Source organism: Heteronotia binoei, chromosome 4 (genome assembly GCF_032191835.1).
Source record: "Heteronotia binoei isolate CCM8104 ecotype False Entrance Well chromosome 4, APGP_CSIRO_Hbin_v1, whole genome shotgun sequence".
Taxonomy (NCBI): Eukaryota; Metazoa; Chordata; class Lepidosauria; order Squamata; family Gekkonidae; genus Heteronotia; species Heteronotia binoei.
In genome coordinates, this window is record NC_083226.1 from 130,249,174 (window position 1) to 130,262,701 (window position 13,528).

At 38.9% G+C, this 13,528-nt stretch overlaps 1 protein-coding gene across 1 annotated transcript in view; it reads right to left on the minus strand.

Moving 5' to 3' along the window:
• XRCC4 (X-ray repair cross complementing 4) overlaps positions 1-13,528 on the minus strand; it is a 198,009-nt gene that overhangs the window by 109,346 nt on the left and 75,135 nt on the right. Inside the window, exons 4-5 of the mRNA XM_060235737.1 lie at positions 11,241-11,393; positions 10,738-10,838 (exon numbers count right to left, since the gene is read on the minus strand). Of these exons, the coding sequence (XP_060091720.1) occupies positions 10,738-10,838; positions 11,241-11,393 (254 nt within the window). The remainder of the gene's footprint in view (positions 1-10,737; positions 10,839-11,240; positions 11,394-13,528) is intronic.

Genomic DNA, 13,528 nt, shown 5'->3' on the forward strand with positions numbered 1-13,528 from the left:
TTTTGGCACTAGGGACCAATTTCCTGGAAAACAATTTTTCCAGGGACTGGGGGACAGTGCTGGGGTTTTTGCCACCCCAGGTCACCCCTCAACTGTGCTCCTGCCCCCCATGGGGGTCTGTAAATAGGGGGAGCCTGGGGCTGCTTCTGCTGCCTCCCCACTAGGTGACAAGGGGCAAAAGCAGCTTATCTGCCTTCCCCTCCTATTTAAAGACCCCCACAGATCAGGCGGGGGTCTTTAAATGAGGGGTAGAGGAAGGTTGTTGCCATGCTGCCCCTTCCACCAGCCCGGGACCAGGTGGATGAAAGAGGCGGTGTGGCCTTGCTCCAAGGCTGCTTACCCTGCAAGGGGAGGAAGGCAGCAGACATTATTTCCTACTGGAACTTTAGTACTAGCTAGCAGAGAAGTAGGTTCCTAACACTAGCAGTGCCAGGGCTCCAGCCAACTGCCCTCCAAACCCTACTCCACTTGTTCCAGTTCCCATTGGCACACCTCACCTTTCATCCAAGCCTTGGCTCATAAATGCCCTTGAACTTGCTTGTGTCAGTACCTTGGGGCAGAGGCAAGGCAGCTGGAGAGGCAGGTGGTGGTGGCCAAAGCTGAGCCCACCCCAGCTTGCTGACACAAACTATTGTGCATTCATTGTGAGATGACTGGCAGGCTGTGCTGCCTACTGCCACACCCATGCCCGTCTGAATCACTGAAGTGATTAGTCACATCACTGCTGCCAGCAGATCCTTCCTCCTTCCCTACTTTATCTTCTGCTCAGTCTCCCAAGTGGGGAGGTGAGACCAGGCTGCAGAGTACAGCACTACTAAGTTTGCTCAGATATGTTGTGAGCCGCCTTGAGCCACTTCGGTGGGAAGGGCGGGATATAAATTGACATAAACTGAAACTGATACAAGGAAAGCAACAGCCCACTGCCCTGCCCAGTTCCACAGTCCTCTTGCATCGGCTTGTGATAGAGTACCCCAGAGCAAAATTCCAGAAAAATCAGGACTCAGAATTCATGTTTGTGAAATGGAGCTAGTTATTGTGTGCTTGTGTATTTGTCTCAGAGAGAAAACTGATCAAAAGCAGCAAGGGAAACTATGCAGGGTTTGAGCTGTGATTCTTGTTCTCAGTTTCCACTAAGGAAATTCAGCACCATCTCCTCCTCCCAGTTCCACAAGATTTTCCCACACTGAGAAATCACCTCAATCTACTTTTCAGTCTTGAGATGAATCATGAAAGCAGCACAGATGTAATTTTATTTTAAATGTAATTTTATTTTGAGGCCTAACCACACCCAAACTGTGATGTTTTGCTACCTTTTGGATAATACCAAACCACTTTCCTATCTTATCTGATTTCTCAAATTTGTTAACACCTCATGTGCAGAGTGGTAAAGCAGCAGTACTGCAGTATTGTGGTCTGAACTCTCTGCTCACAACCTGAGTTCGATTCCAGCGGAAGCTGGATTCAGGTAGCTGGCCCAAGGTTGACTCAGTCTTCCATCCTTCCAAGGTCGGTAAAATGAGTATCCAGCTCTCTGGGGGGAAAGTGTAAAAGACTGGGGAAAGCAATTGCAAACCACTCTGTAAAAAAGACTGCCATGAAAACATTGTGAAAGCAACATCACCCCAGAGTCGGAAACAACTGATGCTTGCACAGGGGACCTTTCCTTTCCTTTTCTTTTATATTTAAAGGAACACTGACTATAAAAAACAATCAACTTATATTGCATGCTACAAAAGTTATTTTATCTTGATCTGCAGTCTTCAAAATACCAGGTCAGGCAAAAATATTACTACTCTCTTTTAAAGCAAAATTACCAGATGCTAGCTTCACCCCACATATTAAAAACCATCTACTAAGTATATCTTAATTTATGTTTTGCTTATTTTACAGAGACAGATCTACCACCCCCTTCCTAGACATACATACATTATTCCTCCACACATCTATCTTCTCTCTCTCTCATACACATGCATGTAACCACAGAATGACAATTCTGAACATGCCTATTTTTTGAACTTTTCTGCTGACTGCAATCCATCATTTTCAACTTAGTTTGCCAACTCATTGTTACTTATATATTACTAGAATAAGATGCAGAGATCCATAAACATAGAGCTGATTAGTATTAGTTTTGACTTATAAAAGCCTTATTGAGAAACTTGAACATCTTATTGTTTAGTGAACTAGAGAGCACATAACAAGGTAGGTGTCACAAGCTGGATTATTACTTTCTTGTGGAGAAACTGTGAGCTGGTACTGAAGATGGAAAAAGCAACATCACTCTGCAGAAATAAGAATTTACCAATGTGTGAGCAAAAGTGAAGCAGATGTGAAGAAGCAGCATTCTAAGAATGAATTATGGAACAGCAGCAATGATTGGCAGAAGAACTCAAAACAACTGTAAAGGATTGATTCTGCTGGAAGAGTACAACAGCCCTCACCCTCTCTGGGTTGAAAACCCATCTTAGAAAATCAGCTAACTAAGGGACTGGAGGCAAAGGTGAAGCAACAGCAAGAACAACACTGGAAGAATGCCCGTGACAGAAGAGAGGTGGCTTATAATCACAGAAGAGAAGTACCTCCCCCCCTCAAAAAAAATGGACAAAGGCTTTGTGTAAAAAAGAAAATATTTGTGATTCTTCTTAATTTAATAATTACTACCGTCTATAACAGGCTGCATGGATATCATTTACATTAAAGAGAAATTAGTAATGACACAGATGCTGAAATTCTTGTCTAGAAAAAAACACTAGCTTTGTAAACATATAAATACCTAACCATTTTTAATCCTTGCTGTGCTGCTGATTTTTTTGCCTCAGGAAGGCTTGCGGCTGCAAACTTTTAAACACATCTCCCTAATGAAGACAATGCTTTTTCAAAAAGGATGATAGCTATGAAAAGAAAGGTAGCTATGAAAAGAAAGGAAGGGCATTGTGAACTTGGAAGCAGTTTAGAGACAGGTGCAGTTGTGGGAATCTGAAGCAAACTCATCTGTTTTCAGGAATTTGCTTCCCATAGGGTCTATCTGTAGATTTTAAATAAGCACATATAAGCAGTTAATTAGTGTGTCAGACTAGGACCTGAGAAACCCAGGTTTGAATCATCACTCTGCCATGGAAGCTTAACGAGTGACTGGGTCAGTCATATACTCTCAGACTAACCTACCTCACAGGTTTCTTCTGAGAAGAAAATGAAGACGGTGACAATGTTTTGCTATGCATCTCCAATGGAGGATAAAAAGCAGGGTGTAAATGAAGTAAACAAGCAAATAAAAAAGAAGCCCAAGAACAACACTGCCTGTGGAAATTTCTTCTCTCACTGCTTAGAAAATCCCTACCACAACCACAAACTACCATGTTCACTTATAATATCCATTTGTTTTACAGTTGTTTAATTGTCAATACAATCAACACATTCTAACTTGAATTCTGAACATCTACAGCAGCTGCCATGTTCTTGGAGAGTGAAAACACAAAAATTAGTAGGAAGGGGGTGCTTGTATTGAGTCTGAATGCACCTAAGGAAAAGGAACTTTAAAAGCACAGCCTTAAGTATGCTGCCTCCTGCTCCACCAGCAGAACTTTGGATCAGGGCTAGAACCACATAATTGTGGATACTAGAAGGGATATTTCTCTTAAGTAGTATCCTGCTGCTCTTGATGGGGGATAATCAGGATGTGGAAATATGGCAACTGCATCCAATTTTGCTTATGACTTAGAATAGTTTACGGTTTAGAACATAAGAACATAAGAGAAGCCATGTTGGATCAGGCCAATGGCACATCCAGTCCAACACTCTGTGTCACACAGTGGCCAAAAATTTTTGTATATATATACACACACATACACAAACACACACACACTGTGGCTAATAGTCACTGATGGACCTCTGCTCCATATTTTTATCTAACCCTCTCTTGAAACTGGCTATGCTTGTAGCTGCTAACACCTCCTTTGGCAGTGAATTCCACGTTAATCACCCTTTCGGTGAAGAAGTACCTCCTTTTATCCGTTCTAACCCGACTGCTCAGCAATTTCATCGAATGCCCACAAGTTCTTGTATTGTGAGAAGGGGAGAAAAGTACTTCTTTCTCTACTTTCTCCATCCCATGCATAATCTTGTAAACCTCTATCATGTCACCCCGCAGTCGACGTTTCTCCAAGCTAAAGAGCCCCAAGCGTTTTAACCTTTCTTCATAGGGCAAGTGTTCCAACCCTTTAATCATTCCAGTTGCCCTTTTCTGGACTTTTTCCAATGCTATAATATCCTTTTTGAGGTGCGGTGACCAGAATTGTACACTGTATTCCAAATGAGACCGCACCATCGATTTATACAGGGGCATTATGATACTGGCTGATTTGTTTTCAATTCCCTTCCTAATAATTCCCAGCATAGCGTTGGCCTTTTTTATTGCAATCGCACACTGTCTTGACATTTTCAGTGAGTTATCTACCATGACCCCAAGATCCCTCCCTCTCTTGGTCAGTCTCTGCCAGTTCACAACCCATCAACTTGTATTTGTAGCTGGGATTCTTGGCCCCAACGTGAATTACTTTGCACTTGGCCACATTGAACCTCATCTGCCACGCTGATGCCCACTCACCCAGCTTCAACAGATCCCTTTGGAGTTCCTCACAATCCTCTCTGGTTCTCACCACCCTGAACAATTTAGTGTCATCTGCAAACTTGGCCACTTCACTGCTTACTCTCAACTCCAAATCATTTATGAACAAGTTAAAGAGCATGGGACCTAGTACTGAGCCCTGCGACACTCCACTGCTTACCGTCCTCCACTGCAAAGACTGCCCATTTATACTCACTGCTTCCTATTAATTAGCCAGTTTTTGATCCACAAGAGGACCTGTCCTTTTACTCCATGACTCTCAAGCTTACTAAGGAGCCTTTGATGAGGAACTTTATCAAAAGCTTTCTGGAAGTCAAGGTAAACAACATCTATCGGGTCTCCTTTGTCCACATGTTTGTTCACCCCCTCAAAGAAATGTAACAGGTTAGTGAGGCAAGATCTTCTCTTACAGAACCCATGCTGAGTCTTCTTCAATAACTCGTGTTCATCTATGTGCCTACTCATTCTGTCCTTGATAATGGTTTCTATCAACTTTCCTGGTATTGAAGTCAGACTGACTGACCTGTAGTTTCCCGGATCTCCTCTGGAACCCTTTTTAAAGATAGGGGTGACATTTGCTACCTTCCAGTCCTCAGGAGTGGAGGCAGATTTCAATGAAAGAAATTTTACAAAGAAACACTAAATTAGTTTTATTTCCTACAAGATTAAGCGCTTACAACTAACCATTTGCAATTCGTTGTTTTATTTAAAGTCTACATTTTGCAAGATATTCCTTCATTGCATATTCTCATTTAAGTTACTAATATGCCAGAAGTAATTTCCATTTAGTTTTATATCTTTTGTCTGTGCCTCCAAAGGAAAGTCACATTGCTAAAGGTAATTCTCTGTTTTCTCAGATGTCTTATTGAATGTAATAAATCTTTTCAAACTTGAGGGAAAAAATCCAACTGAGCAATCTGACTACAAGGTCAAAGAACTACCTTAAGAGGCCATACCCTGATGTTGCTAAGGATTGCTAGTGAAGGAGCTGATATCTGCTTTGCTACTAGTTTACATGGCTGCATATTTAGTCTCATTTCAAGTCTCTTATTTCAATCTTGCAGAGAAAGAAAATAACCACATCCCAGTGATTTACTCTTCCAGTGGCTCTTTGCTACCAGAACACCTGTTATTTTCACCAAACCTGTTTTTATTCATAACAAAGCCATGTTGATTTTGCTACCCAAGGATATCAAAGGACAATAAAATAAACACCCCTTTAACAGGAACCATGTTTCATTTCTCTTACATCATGTAAATTGCCAACATTTTGCAAAAGCAATCAGACAGTGTTTTCTCTCAGAACCTGAATTTTAAAAATTATTAGATTCACATGCATCATTTACTGGAATATGCTACCACAACCAAAGCTGAGTTTTTGTAAAACTGGTACATAGTTAAACATGGTACTATGAAGACAGACCATCTGGCGATCAATGGTGTAATAAATTTCCATGTAAAAGTGCTCTTGGAAACCACTTAAACCAAAACCACATGGATATGGGCTATTATTACAAAATCTATGCCTCTCAGTATTATTGACCTTAATGTCTAAGATTGCATTTAGCTCACCCCACTTCCATATCTTGTGGCATTTACCTTGTACTGTGATGTCACAATGTTTTCCCCTGCCTGTACTATATATCATTGGCTGTTGCTGGCAGAGGGGAGGAGGGGACTGTAGAGCATCATGACAGGAGGCAAGTTCTACTAGATGTTACAGAGGAGAACAAGAAATACAACTGCTGTATTCAGTAGCAGCTGCAACTTTAGTGCTGCATGCCATTCAGCCGCAAAGGGCATAAATTATCCTTTTTTTCTGTTTGATTTTATCACATATACTTGTGAAGCTACAATACAATTAAGATCAGGAAACCATAATAGCTAACTTCAATGGAACCCATCAAAGGTGCTTTTATTCTTCCATAAAATTGATTGTTCCAGTTGAAATTATCTACAAATAAGCAGTGTTAAGCACAACTGCTTACACAGAGCAAATTTATACAATGATGAAACCAGCAAACCAAGTATTCCAGGGTGCTAAAAATTAAAAGTAATGTGTGAATAAGCAACAATTATTAAGCCAAGTGATGAATACACTGCTTTTTATTGGTGAGATTTGTACCAAACAGCAACATTAAATGTTATGAGAAAGAGAGGGCGGGGGACCAACTAGGATAAACTACTCTTTACATATCTGAGATTTGAGCATTATTTGGCCAAAGGACAGCTGTCCTGGCCTAGTCTGAGTTGTAGGAGAAGTAAACAAAATAAAACTGTTTCCCAGAGCTGCTGTGCTTTGCCAAAGAAAGCAGAGTCAGGTAAGAGCTATAAACAGCTGAGACCTGTAAACATTACACTCTAATTTGTTTTGAACATTTGAGAAAGTAAAATGATTTACAAAGACCTTTCCAATTCAAGCTTGTGCCTGTTTCAAATCTACTTAAAACCACATGTCAGAGCACTGGCACTGCCATGTTATTTATAAGTTTAAGAAGTAATGCTAGAGCAATTTCCTAAGTAAAGTGCTAGGAAGCCTTTGTTTCTTTTCCTGAAAAGGCTCCTATGTTCTTGCTAATTTCACTTTCTATGAGCTTTTAGGTTTGTGACAGTCCCAGCAGTGTCAATGCACGGGAATTTAGTAGGCAATAAAGTCTGCTCCATCTGTGACACGACAGATAAGGAACTCTCTAGATTTGGTCTTTATAAAAGATTTTTTTTCACATTTGTGTATATGACTTTTTAAATACGAAACTATTTCTGGGATTGAAGGTATCCTGGTGACATTACCTGCATCAGACAATCATTGTTCTGCTACAAATACACACAGAGATCTACTTTAGAGAAAAGGTACATCTGTGTACCCTAAACTGTATTTTTGTAAGCCACTCTGGATCCTCATTGAGGAGAATAGTGGAGTAAAAATATACTGAATAAAATATTAAACACATTTGCCCTTATCAGCCCTACTGCATTACCAGCCTATAAAGATGTTATTCACTGTGGATAAGCAGATAAACAGCTAAATTAATTTAATTACATAATTAATAGCTCAAAGTGAATTACAAAATATTTAATACTAGGAATAAGGCCCGTTGTGAGGGAAAATACAGTGGGCTCTAGAAAGAGGCTCTGGGTGAGTGCCTCCCCACCCTTGCTTTCTTCCTAACCACCCAAGTGAAGGCATTTACTCCCCCCACCACCACCTTCAGGGGAGCAGATCTGTTGCCATTTGGAGAGCAGTTGTAATTCTGAGTGATTTCTAGCCCTCACCTGGAGATTGGCAACAACAGTTCATCAGGAGGAAACGGCTGATCTTGGAGGGTGTATAGCCCACCCCTCCTCAAGCCCACCCTCTCCAAGTTCCACCCACCAAGAATCTTCCATGAAAACTAACTGGGTGATCTTGGGCCAATCAGTTTCTCTCTGTGTAGCCCATCTAAGGGGTTGCTGTGGCGACAAAAGGGAGAAGAGGATGATATTGTAAACCAATTTGTGTTCCCACTGGGAAGAAAAGCTGGATACACAAATTTAAACAGATTTTTTTTAAGTAGTTCAGGGAAGTTAATACCCTCCCTCCATTTACAGGAGTTTGAAACCAACCTTATGCTTATAATGTAGAGGTTCATCCCTAAACTGAATTTTTACCTTAACCAGATGATGCAATGTTGGATCAATATGATTACACAGAAACAATTTCCACTGAGTTTATCTGAATTGGTTCTAAAGAATATGCTGATGATCTGTGAGTTAAATGTTTCAAAATCTATACAAATGCAACATTTAAAAATGATGTATTTTTGTACATTACTCAATGCCACTGAAGTAAAAATAACTGAACCCTAATGTGAAAAGAATACCCTAAGCATTATTCTAATTGACAGAAGTATTTCAGTTGTAAAATAGAACACTATTCCTAAAAATACTACATAAAATTGTAAAATGGAACACTATTCTTTAGAAAAAACTACAAAAAAATTACACCTTTTTCTATATTTTCCATCATTTATGAAACCGAATATAGATCTCATTTTGTTCATCATATTGCTATGCCAGAAACCCCGGTTTATACAGTAAATCCCAAAGGCTAATAGAAGCATATGTTGACAGATTCAATTTAGAAAGAATATTTCAATGTGGTAACGTTCCACAAGAGTGAGCTGTCTTTCAAATGTCTGTTACACAGCAATAACCATTTGCAGAAAGGTTTTGAAATTAACATCTTTGCTCCCCCCCATTTCTACCCATCATGTCGACGTACAGATAATGAGCAGGCTATGCCACAATTGCCATCAGGAACAAAATTTGCCACAGCTAAGAGGTAGTGATATGAAAACCTGAAATTAATTTACCACTTACATTAAGAACAGCAAGCAATACCCTAAAATATCCTGCTACTCTGGAACATAATCATACTTTCTTAATAATAAAATGGATTAAAAATATTATTCCTATAGCTGCCGGCCTGCCTGTTTTTATAAACCTTTTGTGATAAGTTTTACAAATCTTTAACACTCTACTGAATGTGTGTGTCTGTCATGCTATGCAGATGCAGGGAAAAGTGTCCTGTGGAGAGCTTTTCATCATGAAGATGAAAGACTGCTTCCAGCCTTTCAGACAGACTCACTGGAATTCTGTATAAAGATAGATGCTGTCTTTTTAATAGCCATTACAGCACTCTGGCACAGTATTAGATTTTTCTCTGATCATTTCCATCACTTAGGAATTGTTAATTAAAAGCTGCCTCCTTTTTTCAAAATTGAATTTTATTTTCTTCTGTACTTTCCACACTGGTGTGGTTATGCTTTCCCTAAAATGAGTGTTTTATGAGATACTTCAATAAAGAATGTTTTAAAACATTAGAAGTCATCAAGAGAAGTACTGTAACATGTATATGCCAGGATAGCTTTAAAAGAAGGAACAATATGGAACAGTTCTCACATTGACAAGTTACCCTTGTAAAAAATATGAAAGGTCCCTTCGCCATATTCTGCGAACTGAAACACAGAACAAGCAGAACTGAAACACAGGTTCCATACAACAGTTTACACAGAACACTATATATCCCCATAAAAATCTGACAATGCCTGACTCTGCTATTTTCAATATTATACCATTCTATTTTATTCAAAGCTTCATTCAGTAAACTGCTATTTCTCCTCACAACTGTCTTTTTAAAATTACTTCACATACTCTTGCTTGGCATTGGTTGATTAATTACTTCCTGTTTACTTGATGAGTCCCAACAATCCTGAATGGATCTTATACTGGGGTTGGAAAAGTTTTAATCATATTTGTAGCTTTGAAGCAAATAAAATTGGTCATTATTTTATGCTCATAATTGTACAATTACAAAAGGATTATGGAAAAAAATAGCATACAGGATAGTCTCCCTCCATTCCCTCAGGTAATTTATTAAGCACCCCCAAGAACTGGAATCTGCTTTAAATGAACAGAGCAATTGTCTCCATTGTTTTCAGGCAGCTTCCAATTCTTGTTCACTTCTTGTGCCCTGCCATGCATGAATGTGTTCTCAATCAGTTCATTTACCTGGGGAGAAAGAATACTACATTATTCTTAGCTGTGTCTTATTTTCCATAAACCTAATTTCATAATCCATTACATATACTGCAAAAAAAAAAGCATAACTAATGTCACCATCATTACCACCCCACAAAGGCTAACATTCAGGAACCCTAGGTCATCTCCACCATGAGACTGGAAGCAACTGGTAAAATGATGAACTTAAAAGGGGGGGGGGATGAGGAAAGAACTGAAAGGGACACCTCAACAGTGATTTACACCAGCATGCACATGGACTATTGGCACTAAAATTTCATTTTAAGAGTGGAAAAAATAATCTCAAAGAATCTATGCTGAAAACAGAAAAAAAAAGAGCACAGGGGGAAAAAACCTGATATGAAACAAACTAATTGATTTTATCCAGACCCATAGTAACAACACTGAAAATGGACCATGGCAGTGCTGAATAAATGGTTCTGCAGAACCACCTAGAGATTCAGTTATTTGAGAATTAATACTGCTTATGTAGATCATAAGAAACTGGCATATTGGTAATTTTTTATTTAAAAAAAAATAAGTGTCTACCCTACCAGGTATTAATATAGAAGGCTGTATGCAGTTTTCACTTTCCTCGTCAGTGCTTCCTTCATAATCTCTTTCAGCTTTTCTTTCAGATATAGCCACAACATCCCTAGAAAAATAAAGACATTTTTCACTAATTCTTTAAAACATAATTATCATTAGATAGGACAACAACTGTTCTGTTTCAAAAGAATATATAATGCACATGCACAGGAACTCAATAATTAGTTCCTACAAACATTAGCACTTAATGATAAATGTTTCATGCACATTAGACCAATGTGATGTAAGTTATCATCTTTCCAAGGGCCACTTCAAACTGCTGTGCAAACAGGCCCTCAAATTCACAGTGTAACTACTTCTACTGTAATATGTAATACTCCCCACCCCCCATTATGTGTAAACCATTTGCAGACAGACATTCTTGGGAAGCAACAGAGCAAGCTTCTCATAGCATATTTCTATAACATTTCAGGCACAATGCTCAGTTTGGAAAGGAAATTAATAGTACCTTTTTTGCGTGGCATCCTCTATAGCTTCTTCAGCTTCTTTCAAACTCTTTTGCAAGCTTCTTATCTTTGCTTTTTTCTCATTAAGGACCAGGGTAAAACGCTTATAAAGTTCAGTCTCTAGCTCTTCTTTAGCTTCTACACATTTTAGTAACCTTAAAAATAAACACATAATTTACACTTAAAATTAACAAGTAATACCTGCAAAATACATTTATGATCTTGACAACTTAAAACATACTTGGAATGGCAGAGATCTGATAAGCAGGTGTGAAAATTTAATTCAATGGCATCTGAATTAATTGGTTTAACTATACCCAATCTTATTAAAAAGTTTTTTACTACAGCCTCTTGCATCCCATTCCGTTGGAAAAATAAACCAATTAGATATCTAGAATATGGATCCAGTAGGGCAGGGCAGGGCAGGAAAGTGAAATTGCGAGGGCAGAAAAGTGAAATTGTAACGGATAATGAAGAGAGGGCAGAACTGCTCAATTCCTACTTTTCCTCAGTCTTCTCTTCTGAGGGAAACGGTGCTCAACAAGACAAAAACAGAACATATAAGGAGGGTATGAAGTTCCAACCTAGGCTCAGCATAGGGGTAGTACATACCTAGTTTCTTTAAATGGAACTAAGTCCTCAGGGCCAGATGAACTGCACACAAGGGTTCTAAAAGAGCTTGTTGATATAATTTCTGAGCCTCTGGCTATTATTTTTGAGAATTCTTGGAGAACAGGAGAGGTGCTGGAAGATTGGAAGCAGCCGAATGTTGTCCCCATCTTCAAGAAGGGGAAAAAAGAGCATCCAGGTAACTATCGACCCATCAGTTTGATGTCTATAGCTGGAAAAGTTTTAGAACAAATCATCAAACAGTCGGTCCTGGAACATTTAGAAAGAATGGATGTAATTACTAAAAGCCAGCATGGGTTTCTCAAGAACAAGTCATGTCAAACTAACCTGATCTCTTTTTTTTTGAGAAAGTGACTACCTTGCTGGATCGGGGGAATGCTGTAGACATCGTTTATCTTGATTTCAGTAAGGCTTTTGGTAAGGTTCCACATACTATCCTTGTTGACAAGTTGGTAAAATGTGGTTTGGCTCCTGTTACCGGTAGGTGGATCTGTAACTGGTTGACAGATCGCACCCAAAGACTGCTTGTGAATGGTTCCTCATCCTCTTGGAGAGGAGTGACAAGTGGAGTACCTCAAGGATCTGTCCTGGGACCTGTTTTGTTCAACACCTTTATCAATGATTTGGATGAAGGAATAGAGGGAATGCTTATTAAATTTGCTGATACTAAATTGGGAGGGGTTGCAAATACAGTAGAAGACAGAAACAGAAATCCATATAACTGTTGGTCTTGAATTAACAGATTTGATCTGGTTTCAACAAAGTGGTCCAGAAATTATCAATCTAGTATTAAAACCTGCTTGTCACTATGGTGGAAGGTTAAGTTTTCATTAAGTCCACGTTTTGTCACCAGTAAGATCAATTAAGATGGAGTCCTGTAGCACCTTTAAGACCCACAAAGTTTTGTTCAGAATGTAAGCTTTAGTGTGCATGCACACTTTATCAGACAATGAAATGGGGTACTGTGAGCAGAGTACATATAGCTGGTGGACAGTGATTAAGCATGCAAAATAGTACCAAGTCAGAATCTATGCCAAAATGATATAATTAACAAATTTAAAGAACAACCAGTTCGGTTTATATACCATTTGTTGTGTTGGACAACAGCAAAGTCAATAAACATGTCAGAATTGAAGAATGATGGTGGGTGTGTCACAGGCAATAAATGCAGAGTCTACTAATTGCTCTATGGCTTCTCAAGGCTGGGTTGAACTGAGGACATGTTTTTCTCAGAGGTGAACTGTCCACCTAGTTTGCTTTTTAACATTTGGCATACATTACAAACATCATTCCAGTTTGCCAATAAAAAAGAATACATTGGAATATAGTGGAAGATGGGTTTAGTATATGTAATGAGATAATCAATATCCCTTATTTACGTTTGTCAATACAAAAAACATTATTCTGATACACTATTCCAAAAGATAAATACATTGGAATACCGTGGATATATAACTCTACTTGGTGACAATGGATTTAGCATATGTAATGAGATAAGAAACCAATATCACTGTTTAGTCCTGGGGAGGTGTTCCAAGTTTTATAATAATTTGTAATTTAGTAATTTCCCTCTCCATTCTATTCCTGAAGTTCCCTTGCAGAGGAACAGGTGTGCTGTTCATTTAGGGGAATCCAAGTTTTTGTGACATTCAGAATGGGC